At 45.5% G+C, this 15,622-nt stretch overlaps 1 protein-coding gene across 5 annotated transcripts in view; it reads right to left on the bottom strand.

Annotated features, from left to right (window-relative positions):
- Nucleotides 1–9,224, bottom strand: part of LOC118429177 (2-amino-3-ketobutyrate coenzyme A ligase, mitochondrial-like) — a 17,018-nt gene extending 7,794 nt beyond the window's left edge. For 4 of the 5 annotated variants that reach the window (XM_035839622.1, XM_035839625.1, XM_035839623.1 and 1 more), the window contains exons 1-6: nt 9,052–9,224; nt 7,983–8,147; nt 6,380–6,492; nt 5,484–5,658; nt 2,216–2,409; nt 1,732–1,814 (exon numbers count right to left, since the gene is read on the bottom strand). In XM_035839622.1, the coding sequence (XP_035695515.1) occupies nt 1,732–1,814; nt 2,216–2,409; nt 5,484–5,658; nt 6,380–6,492; nt 7,983–8,147; nt 9,052–9,198 (877 nt within the window). In that variant the 5' untranslated portion in view covers nt 9,199–9,224. Of the gene's footprint in view, nt 1–1,731; nt 1,815–2,215; nt 2,410–2,566; nt 2,606–5,483; nt 5,659–6,379; nt 6,493–7,982; nt 8,148–9,051 lie in introns of all 5 variants that reach the window. The other variant, XM_035839626.1, reaches the window with a different exon arrangement.
- Nucleotides 9,225–15,622: the final 6,398 nt, after the last annotated feature.

Below are 15,622 nucleotides of genomic sequence, written 5' to 3'. Positions count from 1 at the left end.
CCTTATGCTTCCTGAGCATATGTTTGATATCCATATTCACTTTTCAAGGAAATGACAGTCTCAGAAGCGGTGAATTGTCCATTTCTTGACTGGAGTCAATCAGATGAAACATTTGGGAAAGTCAATTATTTTGGTGTTTGAAATTATGGTTCATCTTTATTCAAAACGTTCACTTTTGCACAGCTTTAAGCAAACCAGGTCACAGAATGGGCAGAATACAGTCAACCACTTTTCCACATTGACTTGTATCTCAATAATTTGCCTTTCCCTCTCTGCCCCCTATTACATAGACTAACTAACACCTGCAGCACTCCAGCTCAACACCTTTATTGATTTCTCCTAACCCTCTGTGAACAATAACTGGTTCCCAAGCTGTTGCTGCGTACAGAAGAAATGTCTGCCCAGCAGGCTTTTAACTAGGATTTTATAATAGGGAGTCCAAACTTATTGGTGAGTCGTGGTAAGTGACTATTGTAGGGGGGTCCGGAGGCATCCACCTTTCATGGTGCAGAGTTTTTCATGATTTTAAGTTAAAACAGTGCATTCTAAGGTATCCTAAGATGCAAAAATACTGTTCCAGAGGTCACAGTAGAAGACTGTGACCACAGATGACCTGGTAGCATCCCTGGTCAATCAGAATGTCATGCTTGTCAGACAATTTTTTCCCCAGTATACGGAGTCCAGGGCATCAAATTTCTTGTTATTCTAAGAAAAGGGAGTCCAGATGACTCGTTGACGCATGCCTGGCTAAAAGCCTGCTGCCCAGCCTGACATGACTTCTCAACAATTTGACATATTTGAGGTATACTGTAATACTTATTTTCAAGGTTTTCACAGACTTACCACAAGGTCATGACACTAAGAATGTGTGCTTTGTTTTGGTCTAGTTCTAAGGAACATTTTTGATCACTCACTTTACACACCACAAAATCTCTGCCACAAAATTAAATCCATGTGAAAACATATGAACCTACAGTACTGTACTACGTGCTGTAGGCTGACTAGACTGCTGGGTTAGGTAAGGCTGTGGGCTGGGGTTGCATCAGACCAGGATGTCTACGCATGTACATGTGCTGAACATACATTAATGTTGACTTAGCCTTCATATTGACCACTTTACATATGTCTATGCCCTATGACCCACTTTCAGCACTAGAAATGTTATGTTGTGAAATCAATGTTGTAATATAGTGGCAGTAGCAGAAGGTATGCATGCCTTGAGCATTAAAATGCAAGTCTTTGTCGGTGAATTTACCGATCGAGACAATGTTACTTGGTGAGAAAGATTAGTGGGAACTGAAATCATGTGTACATGTTTGTAGCTTGCTCATGATCAACTGATCAACATTTTCTCTATAGTGGCCACCTGTCTATAGTGGCCATATTTCTCCAGTCCCTTGAGTGGCCGCTATAGACAGGTTTGACTGTACAACGGATCAAGAGATAGAAATGATATTTTTGTCAACTTAACATTTTGTGACTCATCTAATACACACTCTTCTTTTACTCAGCCATCCAATCACTTTCTCATTTACTCGCTCACTCTGACTTTCTTACTCTCACTCACTCACAAACTAAAGGTCATTCACTCATCCACCCGCTCACTCACTCTTGCTCATTCACTCACTCCAAACACACTCAAACTCATTCTCTTAATACGTGAGAGTGGCCGTCCATCATTGTTCTTTCTCACACTTGCTCAACCACAAGCCCACCCACTATCTGACTCACCTGCTGCTCCCCCCAGTGCCTTGCCCAGTGTAGAGTTGATGATGGTACATCTCCCATCCACACCAAGGAACTCTTCTGTACCCCTGAACACAAACAGCAGAACACAGGTCAGGTTCCATGAGAGCTCGAAATACACACTTGCACACTTGCAAATGCAATCACATCTTTCTTGGTGCAACTTAACTTTAAACCTATATACAAGTAGGTAGCAAAGTTTGCAACATTAAATTTTGCAGTTGGAACACCGCTTTTCACCCACCTACGTCTACATGTAATTGCATAAGCTTTCGTATTCATTTCTTGATAAGATAAAACATAAGTAAAATTCAGTTACATGTAACTGGAATAATGTATAAGTAGCTGATTTGAAGAAAGCAATAACTAGACTTGGAAGTGAGGCAACCTGAAGTGTTGAACGCACAACCTACATGTAAGAGCCACAGACACACTGCTCCGATAGAGAAAACAAGAAACAACATCTCACCTTCCAGTCGCCCCTAAGAAGCCGGTGGCGTGGCACTCGTCGATGAAGGTCATGGAGTTGTACTTGTCGGCAAGGTCGCAGATCTCCCGTAGCGGCGTGACGTTCCCGTCCATGCTGAAGACTCCGTCCGTCACGATGAGCCGCATCCGGCAGCCCTGCGTCTGCTGAAGGATGGACTCCAGGTCCCGCATGTCCTGTAGAGGGGAGAGATGGCAGACTTCACCCCCTCACCCATACACACATGTCCTGCAGAGGGGACAGGGCAGTCAGGGACGGCAGACTTCACCCCCTCACCCATACACACATGTACTGGGGCAATCACTAACTAACGATCAGCCGCATCTGGCAGTCCTGCGTCTGCTGCAAGATGGACTCCAGGTCTCGCATGTCCTGCAGAGGGGACAGGGCAGTCAGGGACGGCAGACTTCGCCCCCTTACCCATACTGGGGCAGTCAGGGACGGCAGACTTCACCCCCTCACCCATACTGGGGCAGTAAGGGACGGCAGACTTCACCCCCTCACACATACTGGGGCAGTCAGGGATGGCAGACTTCACCCCCTCACCCATACTGGGGCAGTCAGGGATGGCAGACTTCACCCCCTCACCCATACATACTGGGGCAGTCAGGGATGGCAGACTTCACCCCCTCACCCATACATACTGGGGCAGTCAGGGACGGCAGACTTCACCCCCTCACCCATACACACATGTACTGGGGCAATCACTAACTAACGATCAGCCGCATCCGGCAGTCCTGCATCTGCTGCAGGATAGACTCCAGGTCACGCATGTCCTGCAGAGGGGAGAGACAGCAGACTTCACCCCCTTACCCATACATACATGTACTGCAAGATGGACTCCAGGTCCCGCAGAGGGGAGAGATGGCAGACTTCACCCCCTTACCCATACTGGGGCAGTCAGGGACGGCAGACTTCACCCCCTTCACACATACTGGGGCAGTCAGGGACGGCAGACTTCACCCCCTTCACACATACTGGGGCAGTCATGGACGGCAGACTTCACCCCCTCACCCATACATACATGTACTTAGTACTGGGGCAATCACTAACTAACGATCAGCCGCATCTGGCAGCCCTGGGTCTGCTGAAGGATGGACTCCAGGTCCCGCATGTCCTGCAGAGGGGAGAGACGGCAGACTTCACCCCCTCACATATACTGTGGCAGTCAGGGACGGCAGACTTCACCCCCTTCACACATACTGGGGCAGTCATGGACGGCCGACTTCACCCCCTTACCTGGTGTGAATACTGGGAACACAAGGCCACCAATACAAGGGGAGTCAGAGATGGACTCAGACAAATTAGACACCCCACTGGGAGCAGATCCTCTGACAAGCATAAGATTCTGATTGATCACAGATGCCAATAGGTCACTTGTGGTCACTGTCTTCAACTGTTGTCTGTTTATTCTGTGACCTCTCAGGCAGTAATTTTGCCCCTCAGGATACATGTACCTTAGGGACTGTACGATATTTACCAGGGGGGGAGGGCTGGTGCATTAGGGGGGGAGGGCCATGTTAATTTTTTTTGAGGTGGGGGGAGGGCCATGTTAATTTTTTTTGAGATAGGGGGAGGGCCATGTTAATTTTTTGGAAAGAATTGTTTATACTATTTTTTTGTTTTGATATCTTGACATGGCCCTAAAACTGATAAAATAAGCCTTCTGAATAGCCTAAAATGCAAGAGCTTCCGGGGGGCTTCGCCCCCCTAGGTCCCCCAAAGTGGCGCTGCCCTGGACCAGCGTTCCCGCCAGGCATACGTCATTCCGTCTCCGGACTTATTTTTTTCTGGAAAGACGCACTCGGCTCGGCTGAGTTTCCCCAAATATTTAAGTTACAAAAGCGGTGCGCGGTAAATATGTGAAGAATCCAAAACTATACACTTTATTTTTTATTTACAACATTTCTTTTGTTTCAAAAGGACAAAATTTGCGGCAGAAAAGGGGCCGCAATATTGTTGTCAAGCGTCGATCGAGTCGGCTGTGCACTCGCATTGTCGTCTGTGGCACATGGCGCGGCACGCCCCCCTCCCCAGACGGACTGTCGATCGCAGCGCCCAGCACATTGGGACGTCTTTTCTGGCTACTGCTTCAAGGCTACACCGGCACTAATCACTGCCAAAGACGCAGCAGATCACCGTCCTTCGTATAATGTATAACGTTCTTGGTCTCTATGTAAAAAGAAATTCCGATGAGCGGTGAGCCAAAGATTTCACGCCGAAAACAGGGTTACCTGAGGTCGCACGAAACAAACGCACGCTCGTGGAAAATGACGGCGCGGCCTTGTAAAACCCGACCGATTCGATAAATTTTAGTAAAATCATCGGGCAAAATAGAAAAAAAAACACAAGGTGTGATGGCGCTGTTATTTTATCCTCTGGAAAAACTACTAGCATTTGATGCAGGAGGGCGCAACATGGATCGCACGAGGTAGGCATTCTTTATTCAATGTCGGAAAAAAATTGGCAGGATTTTTCCATGGGCTGACGAACTCACTGGCTAGAGCCCTGTTTGGAAGCATCAAAAACCAAAAATTTTCATACAGACATGACTGGACAAATAATAACCGGGCCAGATCACGGACTGCTGATTCCCCGAGGCCGAGCTTATAGTTATAACATATTTTGGGGGGAGGGCGGACGTCGATTACTGAAAAACGGGAGTAAAAAAGGCAACTGGCATCCAATCTCAAGGGCATAATTTTCCTCTCAAATTGCAGGAAATTCTGTTTTAGAGGGTTTGAAAATCCAAAACGCTGTGAAAACATCCTGGCGAGAACACTGGCGCCCTTGTGCCCTGACGTCTATATTAAGATTATTTTATCGGTTGTTTTTCTACCCGTTTGATTATGCCTGTCGGGGGGAGGGCCATGTTGATTTTTTTTTAGGTGGAGGGGGAGGGTCACGTTAGATTTTTTTGAGATGGGGGGGAGGGCCATCAAAAAATTTTTTGATCCGACTTCCAATGCACCAGCCCTCCCCCCCCCGATAAATATCGTACGGTCCCTTAGACTGACTTACTTAGTTCAAGCTTCTGCTGAAACCAATCCAGAGAGCCTCCTCCACAGCACTTGATCCTTCATGGCTCTTTTTAGCTCTTTAGTATCTTCCGCCATTTTAACTTGAAAATTCTCTCAAACTCGGCACCATGAAAGGTAGATGCCCCCAAACCTCCTATACAATACTCACACCCAAAATACTTGCGACTATAAATATAATAAAACCCTACAAGCTAAAAGCGTGCTCCTACCTTATGTTTGTACCTGAACCTCTGGGCCTTGCACAGTCTGATGCCGTCGATGATCGACGCGTGGTTGAGCTCGTCTGAGATGACGGCATCGTCCTTTCCCAGCAGCACCTCGAACATTCCCGCGTTGGCGTCAAAACAGCTGATATACAAGATGGCGTCTTCTCTTCCGTGGAATCTACAGTAGGGGTATAAAGCGTACGCGTGAGCCATCCTTTATGGAGGTAAAGCATTTTTACTTCTGACTGATTGTTTAATGTGACAGGGCTAGTGTCTTTGGCATTCATATTTGCAGCTTAGATGATATAAGAAGAGTTGAAAGTCATTTATATCATGACTGAAAATGGAGATAAACTAATAACTCCCCCCCCCTAAAAAAAAAAATTAACCTCAAACCCTCAAATCTTTTTTTCAAAATTTGGCCCTCAAAAAGGGTTAAGATTTCAAAATTCCACTGCACCTCCTGTACAACCCCCACACCTTCAGCACTCAACATAGTGAAAATAAATAATGTATGTTGGAGTGCGTTGCCCCCCCCCCCCAAAAAAAACCATTGACTAGACATATAAGACATAGAAAATGAGGTCATATGACAATAGCGGTCGCTTCAATAGGATGACAGGGAGAGGACAATTTAATTTGCATACAGGAGGGAGTGTTAGTTAACGCTAGTTCACCTTTATCCGTAGGGTAACCTTTATCCGTTCTTTTTAAGAACAATGTATTTAGGGATATCAAGTTGACAGATGGTGGTTTCAAACTGCAATATTTTGAAAATATCATAATTTTAAACTACCGTCCATCGACTTGATATCACTGGATACCCTTTTTAGCAGCACAACGGATATAGGTTACCCCGCGGATAAAGGTGAACTAACGTTACATGTAGATGTGCTTACTTTGCTATCTTCTGTTCCAGTTCCCTGTGGATGTCCTGAGTACCGCAGATGAACCGAACAGAACTCAGACCGGCCCCGTGGGTGTCTAACGCCTTCTTACCAGCCGCTATAACCTGCAACATAACAGGGTAATGTCAAAAATAAACTGTCTCTAAACCACAGATGAACCAAACGGAACAAAGGCCAGCTCCATGGGTGTCTAACGCCTTCTTACCAGCACCTATAGCCTGTAAGATATGCCGATGATGTCATAAATGTTAATCTCTTGCCTGGGCTTTGCGAACGAAGATCAATTAGGGGTCTTGAACGTCGTGAACTAGCATTATATGTCTACACACAGGCCTAATCTTTTCCCAATTCTACTTAGAGTTCAACAACTACTTTATTCATTGTACATTAGACACAACTAGGAGTGAAGCACATTGGCGACTCTTAGGTGATGCTCCTTTGCATCAGTTCTTCCTTTTCTAGAACTGCCTTGCCTTCCTTAAAGATGTAGGCCTTTCCTTGAAGGACAGACCAGTATGGCCCACCTCAGGATTGGAGGAGAGTCCCAGGTTAGCACAGAAGTTGAGGATGTTTCGGTCCAGGTTACTGTACCTGAAGTCTCAACATACCTACTTTTGGTAGGTTACTGTACCTGAATTTTCTGTACTGGTACCCACCCAAAGTACCAAGCTAATGGCTCACCTCAGGATTGGAGGAGAGTCCCAGGTAGTTATTGCGCAGAAGTTGAGGATGTTTCCCTCGGTGCCCTGTACCGTGATGTTGGCTCTGGACCTGAACCGTACCTGAATTTTCTGTACTAACCTTAGTACCAAGCTAATGACCCACCTCGGGATTGGAGGAGAGTCCCAGGTAGTTGTTAGCGCAGAAGTTGAGGATGTTTAGGTCCAGGTTACTGTACCTGAAGTCTGAACATACCTGTACCTGAATTTTCTGTACTGGTACCCACCCATAGTACCAAGCTAATGGCTCACCTCAGGATTGGAGGAGAGTCCCAGGTAGTTGTTAGCGCAGAAGTTGAGGATGTTTCCCTCGGTGCCCTGCACCGTGATGTTGGCTCTGGATCTGAGAAGTACCTGTCCTGAATTTTCTGTACTGGTACCCACTTCTAGGACTAGTAGTACCAAGCTAATGGCTGACCTCGGGATTGGAGGAGAGTCCCAGGTAGTTGTTAGTGCAGAAGTTGAGGATGTTTAGGTCCAGGTTACTGTACCCGAAGTCTGAACATACCTGTACCTGAATTTTCTGTACTGGTACCCACCCATAGTACCAAGCTAATGGCTCACCTCAGGATTGGAGGAGAGTCCCAGGTAGTTGTTAGCGCAGAAGTTGAGGATGTTTCCCTCGGTGCCCTGCACCGTGATGTTGGCTCTGGATCTGAGAAGTACCTGTCCTGAATTTTCTGTACTGGTACCCACTTCCAGGACTAGTAGTACTAAGCTAATGGCTCACCTCGGGATTGGAGGAGAGTCCCAGGTAGTTGTTAGCACAGAAGTTGAGGATGTTTCCCTCGGTGCCCTCTACAGTGATGTGGGCTCTAGACCTGAACCGTACCTGAATTTTCTGTGCTAACCTTAGTACCAAGCTAATGGCTGACCTCAGGATTGGAGGAGAGTCCCAGGTAGTTGTTAGCGCAGAAGTTGAGGATGTTTCCCTCGGTGCCCTCTACCGTGATGCTGGCGGCCTGCGGTGACGTGATCACGCGCTCCGTCTTCCACGTGCCCGCCTGCCGGATCCCCTCCAACTCGCCCTCCAGGATCTCCTGGGGGTCAGAGGTCATGTAAGGTTAAAGGTCAGGGTTTTGTCAACATAGCATCCATGGTCGCAGAACACAGTATTTTTTTCTGACACCCGGAGTCAATGATGTAGGGGTAAAGAAGTAGTGTGGCTGAAATCTGGAAGCGTCTGTAAACACTTAAACGTGAACTTCAATATGCTGCAGATGCCTGGGGATACAAAAACATAACAAATCTCCACTATAACAGACTTGTATTATGCAATAAACCAGTATTATTAAAAAGCGAGAAGCTTTATTCATTATTCATCCAACAATTCATTTTATATCTGTTAACTGAATTTTTCAGCAAGTCTTGTTGTGACCTGTACTTAACCGGGTGTGGCAAATATGTGCAATATTCGGTCTTCAATCCAATCCATTAAAATCAATGTTTTGATACTGTTTTTATTTCAAGATGAATAATTATACAAAAATGTTGTCCAGTATTGCAAACGGAGTGTAAGCGTGTAATCTATTCTTACAAACAACCTTATCAACCATGATGTGTGCCTATTCTACAGCTCTGTTTACGCTACGCAAACATGTCATGGTATTTTACCACCTGCAAGTTTTGACTTTTGTACATAACGTTAAAGCTGTGCATCATTTCATCTTTGGAATATGGGAGATTCAGTTCCTTATCAATTTCGCGTATCTTACAAGAAAATAATGGAATGGAATGAAATCAGAAAATCATGTCAAGAACCCTGTAAAATACATGACAGTTACGTAAAATATATGACTTCTATTTCTGTTTACGTGGCCATGGCATTTAAGTGAAAGCTGGGGGAGTTCGGAAAGTGGTTTCAGAAATGTGGCCAGTTTCAGAAGATCGCATGCCTCTCATGCCTTCACACATCTACAGTAGGATCTCGACAAGTTTCCCTACCTTCATGGATGCGATGGCTGACTGGAATCGACGAGGAGCGACGAAAATCGGGCTCCGAGTCCGGAGAGTTCGCACAGCTGACACATACAGGGCCGCCATGTTGGACGATATGTAACGTGTAGCCTCGGTTTCGCCACCCCGGGTCATTGAACCCGTAGATGCTAGCCCCGCCTACGGACACGCCCCCTTCTTATTGAATGATATTGATTTGCATGTTCTTGTCCCCATGGGCTAAATGCAGTGATTCGTAGTCTCCAAGCAGACCCAACGGTGCCTTAGAAATAGTATCAAAGCTGGCAAAGGAGTATAGCCGGCCAAAGGGGGATAGCCGGCTAAGGGAGTCAAACGGGCACCTGGTGCCTTGCCAGCTTTGATACTATTTCTAAGGCACCGTAGGGTCTGCTTGGAGACTAGTGATTCGATGGTATTGCATGAAATACATAAGACTAGAAACTATTGCAAGTAGTGTTACAAGTGAATAATTGGATAGACAAAACATCTGGAGCTAGACTATCACTATAACATCAATATTGTTTGCATGCCTCTTCCCTCTTCTTAAAACAAGTGTATACGAACTCACATATAGTTTTCGTTGTACAATGTTGTCTGTGGCTGTCACTATAAACAGAAATAGTTGGTCTTTGGATAACTGTTTACATCGTGCGTCTACATTGAGAATACTGCTAAAAGAATTGCGTATATCACTGTATATGGGACACTCCAAAATAAAAAGCCCTAATCTAAAAACACCTAAAAAAACGTCAAAAAAACAACAGCCGGAGCCTAGCCTTTGCTTGGAGAGTAACAGTTAATAAACCCTTGTTTTGCCGTTTAGGCCAACGCAAGTAAATTTTGTGGATGGTGTGAGAGCACTCATTGATATTTGCCTGATTTCAGAAGAAAAAAATTCCACCATGAGAAAGTACCAAATGGGAAAATGTGCTGTAGCCTAATGCTTGTGACGTTTCCCGGTATATAGAAAAGGCATTTTGTATAAAGACATACGTGGAGAACTACAAGTGACGACTAACATCGGTTTCGAAGTAATTCATAACTTCTTAATGTGTTTTTCTGCTTACAACTCTGCCGTCATCGGTAAAAAAAAACTATAGCTAGGGGTGAGTACCGGTACATCAAATTCAGGTCCAGGTCCGGTTCAGGTCCAGAGGATCAGGTCCAGCTCCGGACCTGAACCTGGACCTGATTAGATATATGAGAACTTGTAAATGGACGATGCTCAAAACAATGGTTCATTTCACTACAAAGTAATCTGTTTTATGTAGTATTTGACTCCCGCTGGCGTCAGTTTTAAAATCCTACAAGGCTAACTACCTCTAGATCTGTACTATTGACTGTAAGACTTGGTAAAATGACCATAGACTCTACTCTACTTCGATCTTGCTATTTTCCTCGACTGGTAAGCCCCAAAACGCGTGAATGCCTGAACATATGATCTCTTTATTTTCCAAAAGGTCCGATATTGAATATTGATGATTTTCCAATAGGTACAACATCCGGTCTACCGATTTTTTCAGGTCCGGTTTTCCTGGGTGGGACACGCAGATGCAACCTACCTTAGCTGCAGTTTTGAAAATGTTCAGCAGGGGGCTTTGCGATACGTCGGCTTCATAGCAATCACGGGTCAAGGTCAAGGTCTTCAGTTTGCCTTTTAGCCTTGAACTCACTTTCCTCAAGATCTAGAAGGTCTCATTCCTGTATTACTCCGCAGGTACGCGTACCAGGTCGTACTGTGCGCATGCCTGCGTACCTAAAACTGGCACAAAAGGATTGAGATGCGTATGCGGTGCTTAGTGTGCGTACTACTTCGTATGAAAAAAAAAATGTCACTACGTACCTAATTCGGAATTCATATACACGCTAGTGTGACTGTGCCCTTACGAATGGGTGAGCGTCCGTTCGGACGTGAAATGTGATTAAGTTTTTCACGGTCCAAGCATCAAGGGTAGCCTCCATAGCAGGCTCTCTGGGGCATTTTTGGCTCATAACACACTTTTCCTGGCCATGTTCCTTTCGTACTGGGTCGCGGATTGCTGGCCTTTGAGGCCAGTAATCAGCGACGACCGGCAAACAACGACCCAGTACAAAAAGAAGTGGTCAGCAAAAGTGTATTATGGGCCACACAAAAAAAAAGGCCCCAGATAGCCTGCTATGGAGGCTACGTCAAGGACGCGTCTGCGCGTAGGGTACAGATATTGGCAATTAGAAGAACAAAAAACCCTCCTGAACAAGTCACACCTGTCCATGATCAGTGAATGCCTTCCTTTTGCATTTGGTTCCCTCCGCTAATGAAATGAAGCTTTGTTGTCTTTCGTGTTCCTAGCAACAACGAAGGGCCTTTGTCAGGGATACAAGAAGGCAGCAAATTAGTCAGGAGAACAACAAAAAAGCCTGGCTTTACTTTCAACACTTTATTTGTAGCTAGCCTGGGTACCACGAGTCCGTATTCTACCGGGCTCCTTACACTCACTACCTAAGGAATATTTTTTAGTTAGCGAGTGTAAGGAGCCCGGTAGAATACGGATGGTACCCAGGCTAGTTTGTAGCGGTGTCTGTTGCTGAAAATCATAACAGAAGAAGCTATGAACGAGTCGTTTTTAAATTTAGTATGCGGTTAGGTTTAAATTTGTTTGAGTTTGTTTTGAGTAATCGCCCTTCTATTTCGTCACGTGCCGCCACATCACATAATACAGATTGCATTTTATCATAGCGATATTAATAAAAGAATGTGCGAGAGATTCAAGACAAACGATGGCAGTCAAAGTGCTACAGGTAGTATTTATTGCTTTTCATTGGTCACAATCAACCAAATCGTCGAATGACAGACAGCGTCTGACAAAGCAAGCGTGCAAAATTATCTAAAACTCTATAACATCAACTCTCATAATTCCACTGGGTGCCATATTACCGCCATCGTAGTCAGTCTGGTAGAGACTATATGAATATGACTTAGGCCTTAAGGTCTTTCACTGCACTTGTGTCAAGTTTGCGTCACTGCGGGGTTCGTTCACTGCGTCACTGTTTTGTTATTTTCTCCGATTTTTTATGATTTAGATATTGCGTAATACGTCAAAGTATGACTTAGAAGACGACAAAATACACAAAAAGTAAGAAATTCCGTTCTTTATCCAAAAAAATCGTTGAGTATCTTTCTTACACCGCAGTGACGCAAGCTTGACGCGAGTGCAGTGAGAATGCACCTTAAAGCTAAGGACACAACCCGCCGTACGTGCAATTCATCCGTACGTTTTTGTGTGTGTGTGTGTGTGGAGGCCACGTCCGCCAAGTATTTCTGAAAACGTTCAGGCTGTACAGGGCACTCGCGTCGCCCTTACTGGCACGTACCGCAGACCGATGGCACACAAAGTTTTGCCTGCACGTAAAGTTCTACGGTTTGTCTGCGTGCTCCAAAATCCGTCGGATTCCTTGCGAGTTCGTACGGAGGCGGTACTTACCACTTAATACGGATCCCAAAAGATTGTCCTCGTTTTGGCACGTAGACAACATGTAATTGCACGTACGGCGGGTTGTGCCCTTAGCTTTAGGTTGCATTTACTAAGAAAAAAGCAGTCCTTCCGAAGATACCTCCATCCCAAACACGTCCCCTGACCCCTCCTCCTCCCCATCCTCACCACCACCATCACCACCAGTCCCATCGCTGGACTCCAAATCGCGGACATCCTTCTGCAGCTGCGAGAGGGTCCCGTCCGTGTTCCGTTGCCAGGCGACCGACTCGTTTTGGCGGGACTCCAGCCGCTGCCAGGCCGCCGACAGCGTGGCCAGGGTCCGGCGCATGTCGTCCTGGCCGGCCCTCAACGCGCTCAGCTCCTCTTTATGTTGCGTCTGAGAGTTCTCCATCTCCTGCTGTCGGGCGGCCGTCCTGTTCACCCCGGTCTCCAGCTCTGTCACGGTGCCGCCCAGGGCCTCTACAGTAGAGCTGCGCTCGTCCTGACTGGCCTCAAGTACGGTGATCTGGTCTGGGATGGGCTGCACTCGCACAATACATTGGGACAAATCAACATGTTGTAGATGTGGATATATATTGTCACATATGTTTGTGTGTGTGTGTGTTTGTTTGTGTGAGTGTGTGTGTATGTGTGTGTGGTGCGTGTGCGTGTGTTTTCGCTTGTGTAAGTGCACGTGTAGGTGTGTGTTTGTGTGTATTCGCTATACTTTTTACAGAAGCAGTGTTGTGTTACGCCAACGGGCGGTTATACCGGCTATACAGATACAGAAGCTGGTGTGTTATGCCGAATGGCGGTTATACCGTACAGAAGCGTTACACCGTCGGGTGGTTATAACGTTAGTTCTTAAAGGCATTTACGGATATGAAGTCGACGGACGGTGCCATATTTTGAAAATACTGCAATTTGAAATCACCGTCAGTTGACTTGATATACCTATGTGTTTAAAAACAACGGATATGGGCTACCTCGCGAATAAATTTGAAGTAGCGTTACCAGCTGACCGTTAATCACAGATACACAAACAGATACACACCTTCATTCTGGTCAGCAGCGCGTTGATGCCGTCGAAGTAACTCTTGAAAATGTCGATGTTTTCTTGCATCTCCTTAAGCCATTCTGCAATGTGGGTTGTAGCTTAGAATCTTTTCTTTTCACTCTTGTCAATATTGTATAATTTATATAGCATAGAACGTAAGCGTAGTTTGTACGAGATCTATTGTATGTATGACATACAGCCTAGGTGTATGTTGTACTAGATCTTTGTTATTAACATGTAGACTGATATTAACATTTTGTCTTTGTCTAACTTTATACGCTGTTTTGTTTGATATTGTAAAGCCTTAAAACCTACATGTATTGAATTAATGTTGCTATATAGCTAACGGTTAGTTGTATTACGTCATACCTGTGACGCAAAACGTTCGATACGAGTGTTCCGGACCGGATGATAACTTTCCGTACGGCCCGGGCTTATCACACGGGCTCCATTCGAATAAATCGAACTGTTTCGAGTGGGCCGAGTACGGCGCCACCGAAAGTTCGAATACCTGATTCGGACGTTGGAACATTACTGTTGCAACGCTTTTTTTTTCGAGGGCACCAAATTTGTTCAACTTCTGGTGCATTTCGCATCAAAACATGGGTTTTCTCAGGTGGGTATGACATAAATAAAATACAACACGGTGTATTCCGCATCACCCTCGGTCTCAGCCCTCCCGCGGGTCGGATTACCCTCCGGCCTTCGGGCGATCCGACCCGCGGGTCGGGCTGATACCTTGGGCGATACGGAATACAACTTGTTGTATTCTATATTTACATTATATACTCCCTGTTTGCCTTACATTGTACCCGTTGCAATTGCTTCGCAATAAACTTTGACATATAGCGGCATCTCACCTTTATCCGTGGGGTGACCTTTATTCGTTGTTATCAAAAACGGTATTTCGGGATATCATAGGTAGTTTCAAACTACAATATTTCTTCTTGATATCCCCAAATACCCTATTTTAGGAACACAGCGGCGGATGAAGGTGAATTGGTGTTAAGATTTTTCTTTCTAAAAATCGTCCGAAGCCCGCGTAATCGCCAAAACGCAGGTCATACTCCGGCCGAAAATCTCATTTGGAAAAGTCGGCCGAGTTGAATACTTGATTAGTAAATTTTCTTTAATCTCCAAGCAGAACCTACGGTGGCATAAGATTATACCAAACTGGCCAAAGAGTGTAGTCAGCTAAGAGGTGTCCAGTTGCCCGGTAGCCAGACGCATTCCTAAGCCGGTTTCACTCCTCTGCCAGCTTTTGATACTATCTTATGCTACCGTAGGATCTGCTTGGAGATTAAATCTGTTTGTGTACCATTCGACTGATCGACACTTTTGAATCAAGGCAAAGGAGGGTATGTTATTCTTTCTTACAAAGGGCAGTGTCCTCCCATAATTCTATTGTCAAGCACTTGTTGACTTCAGACATGTACTATAGAAACACATTTTTCAGTAACTGCTATGGCCTATTGTACAGATAGATGTTTCTGATGTATATGTATGTATGTGTGATCTTTTGTGTACCTATGAGTTTTATACCTGAAATAAAGAATAAAGAAAGAATGAAGAAATCTATTTTCTTTACCTGACATGCCTTTGATGGTCCCCTTGAGGGAGCTGATGTCCGACTGGAGGTAGGACACGGTCTCCTCTGCCGTGTTACTGACGGGTGCGGCGCGGATGGGCACCAGCAGTATCAGGAACACAAGGAACTGTGGCAACTGCGCCATGCTGGCTCCTGGCCGGTCCGGTGGCAGGGTGTGACAGTGGACACTTCTGTGTTGTAATACTTCTCTTGGCTTCTTCTGTTGGGTTCTTCTGTTGGCGTCTTCTGTTGGCTTATTCAACTCCTGTTGGCGTCTTCTGTTTGCTTCTTTAACTCCTGTTGGCGTCTTCTGCTGGCTTCTTTAACTCCTGTTGGCGTCTTCTGCTGGCTTCTTTAACTCCTGTTGGCGTCTTCTGTTTGCTTCTTTAACTCCTGTTGGCGTCTTCTGTTGGCTTCTTTAACTCCTGTTGGCGTCTTCTGTTTGCTTCTTTAACTCCTGTT

The sequence above is a fragment of the Branchiostoma floridae genome, chromosome 13, assembly GCF_000003815.2.
Source record: "Branchiostoma floridae strain S238N-H82 chromosome 13, Bfl_VNyyK, whole genome shotgun sequence".
Taxonomy (NCBI): Eukaryota; Metazoa; Chordata; class Leptocardii; order Amphioxiformes; family Branchiostomatidae; genus Branchiostoma; species Branchiostoma floridae.
This window is presented reverse-complemented; position numbering and strand designations above follow the sequence as displayed.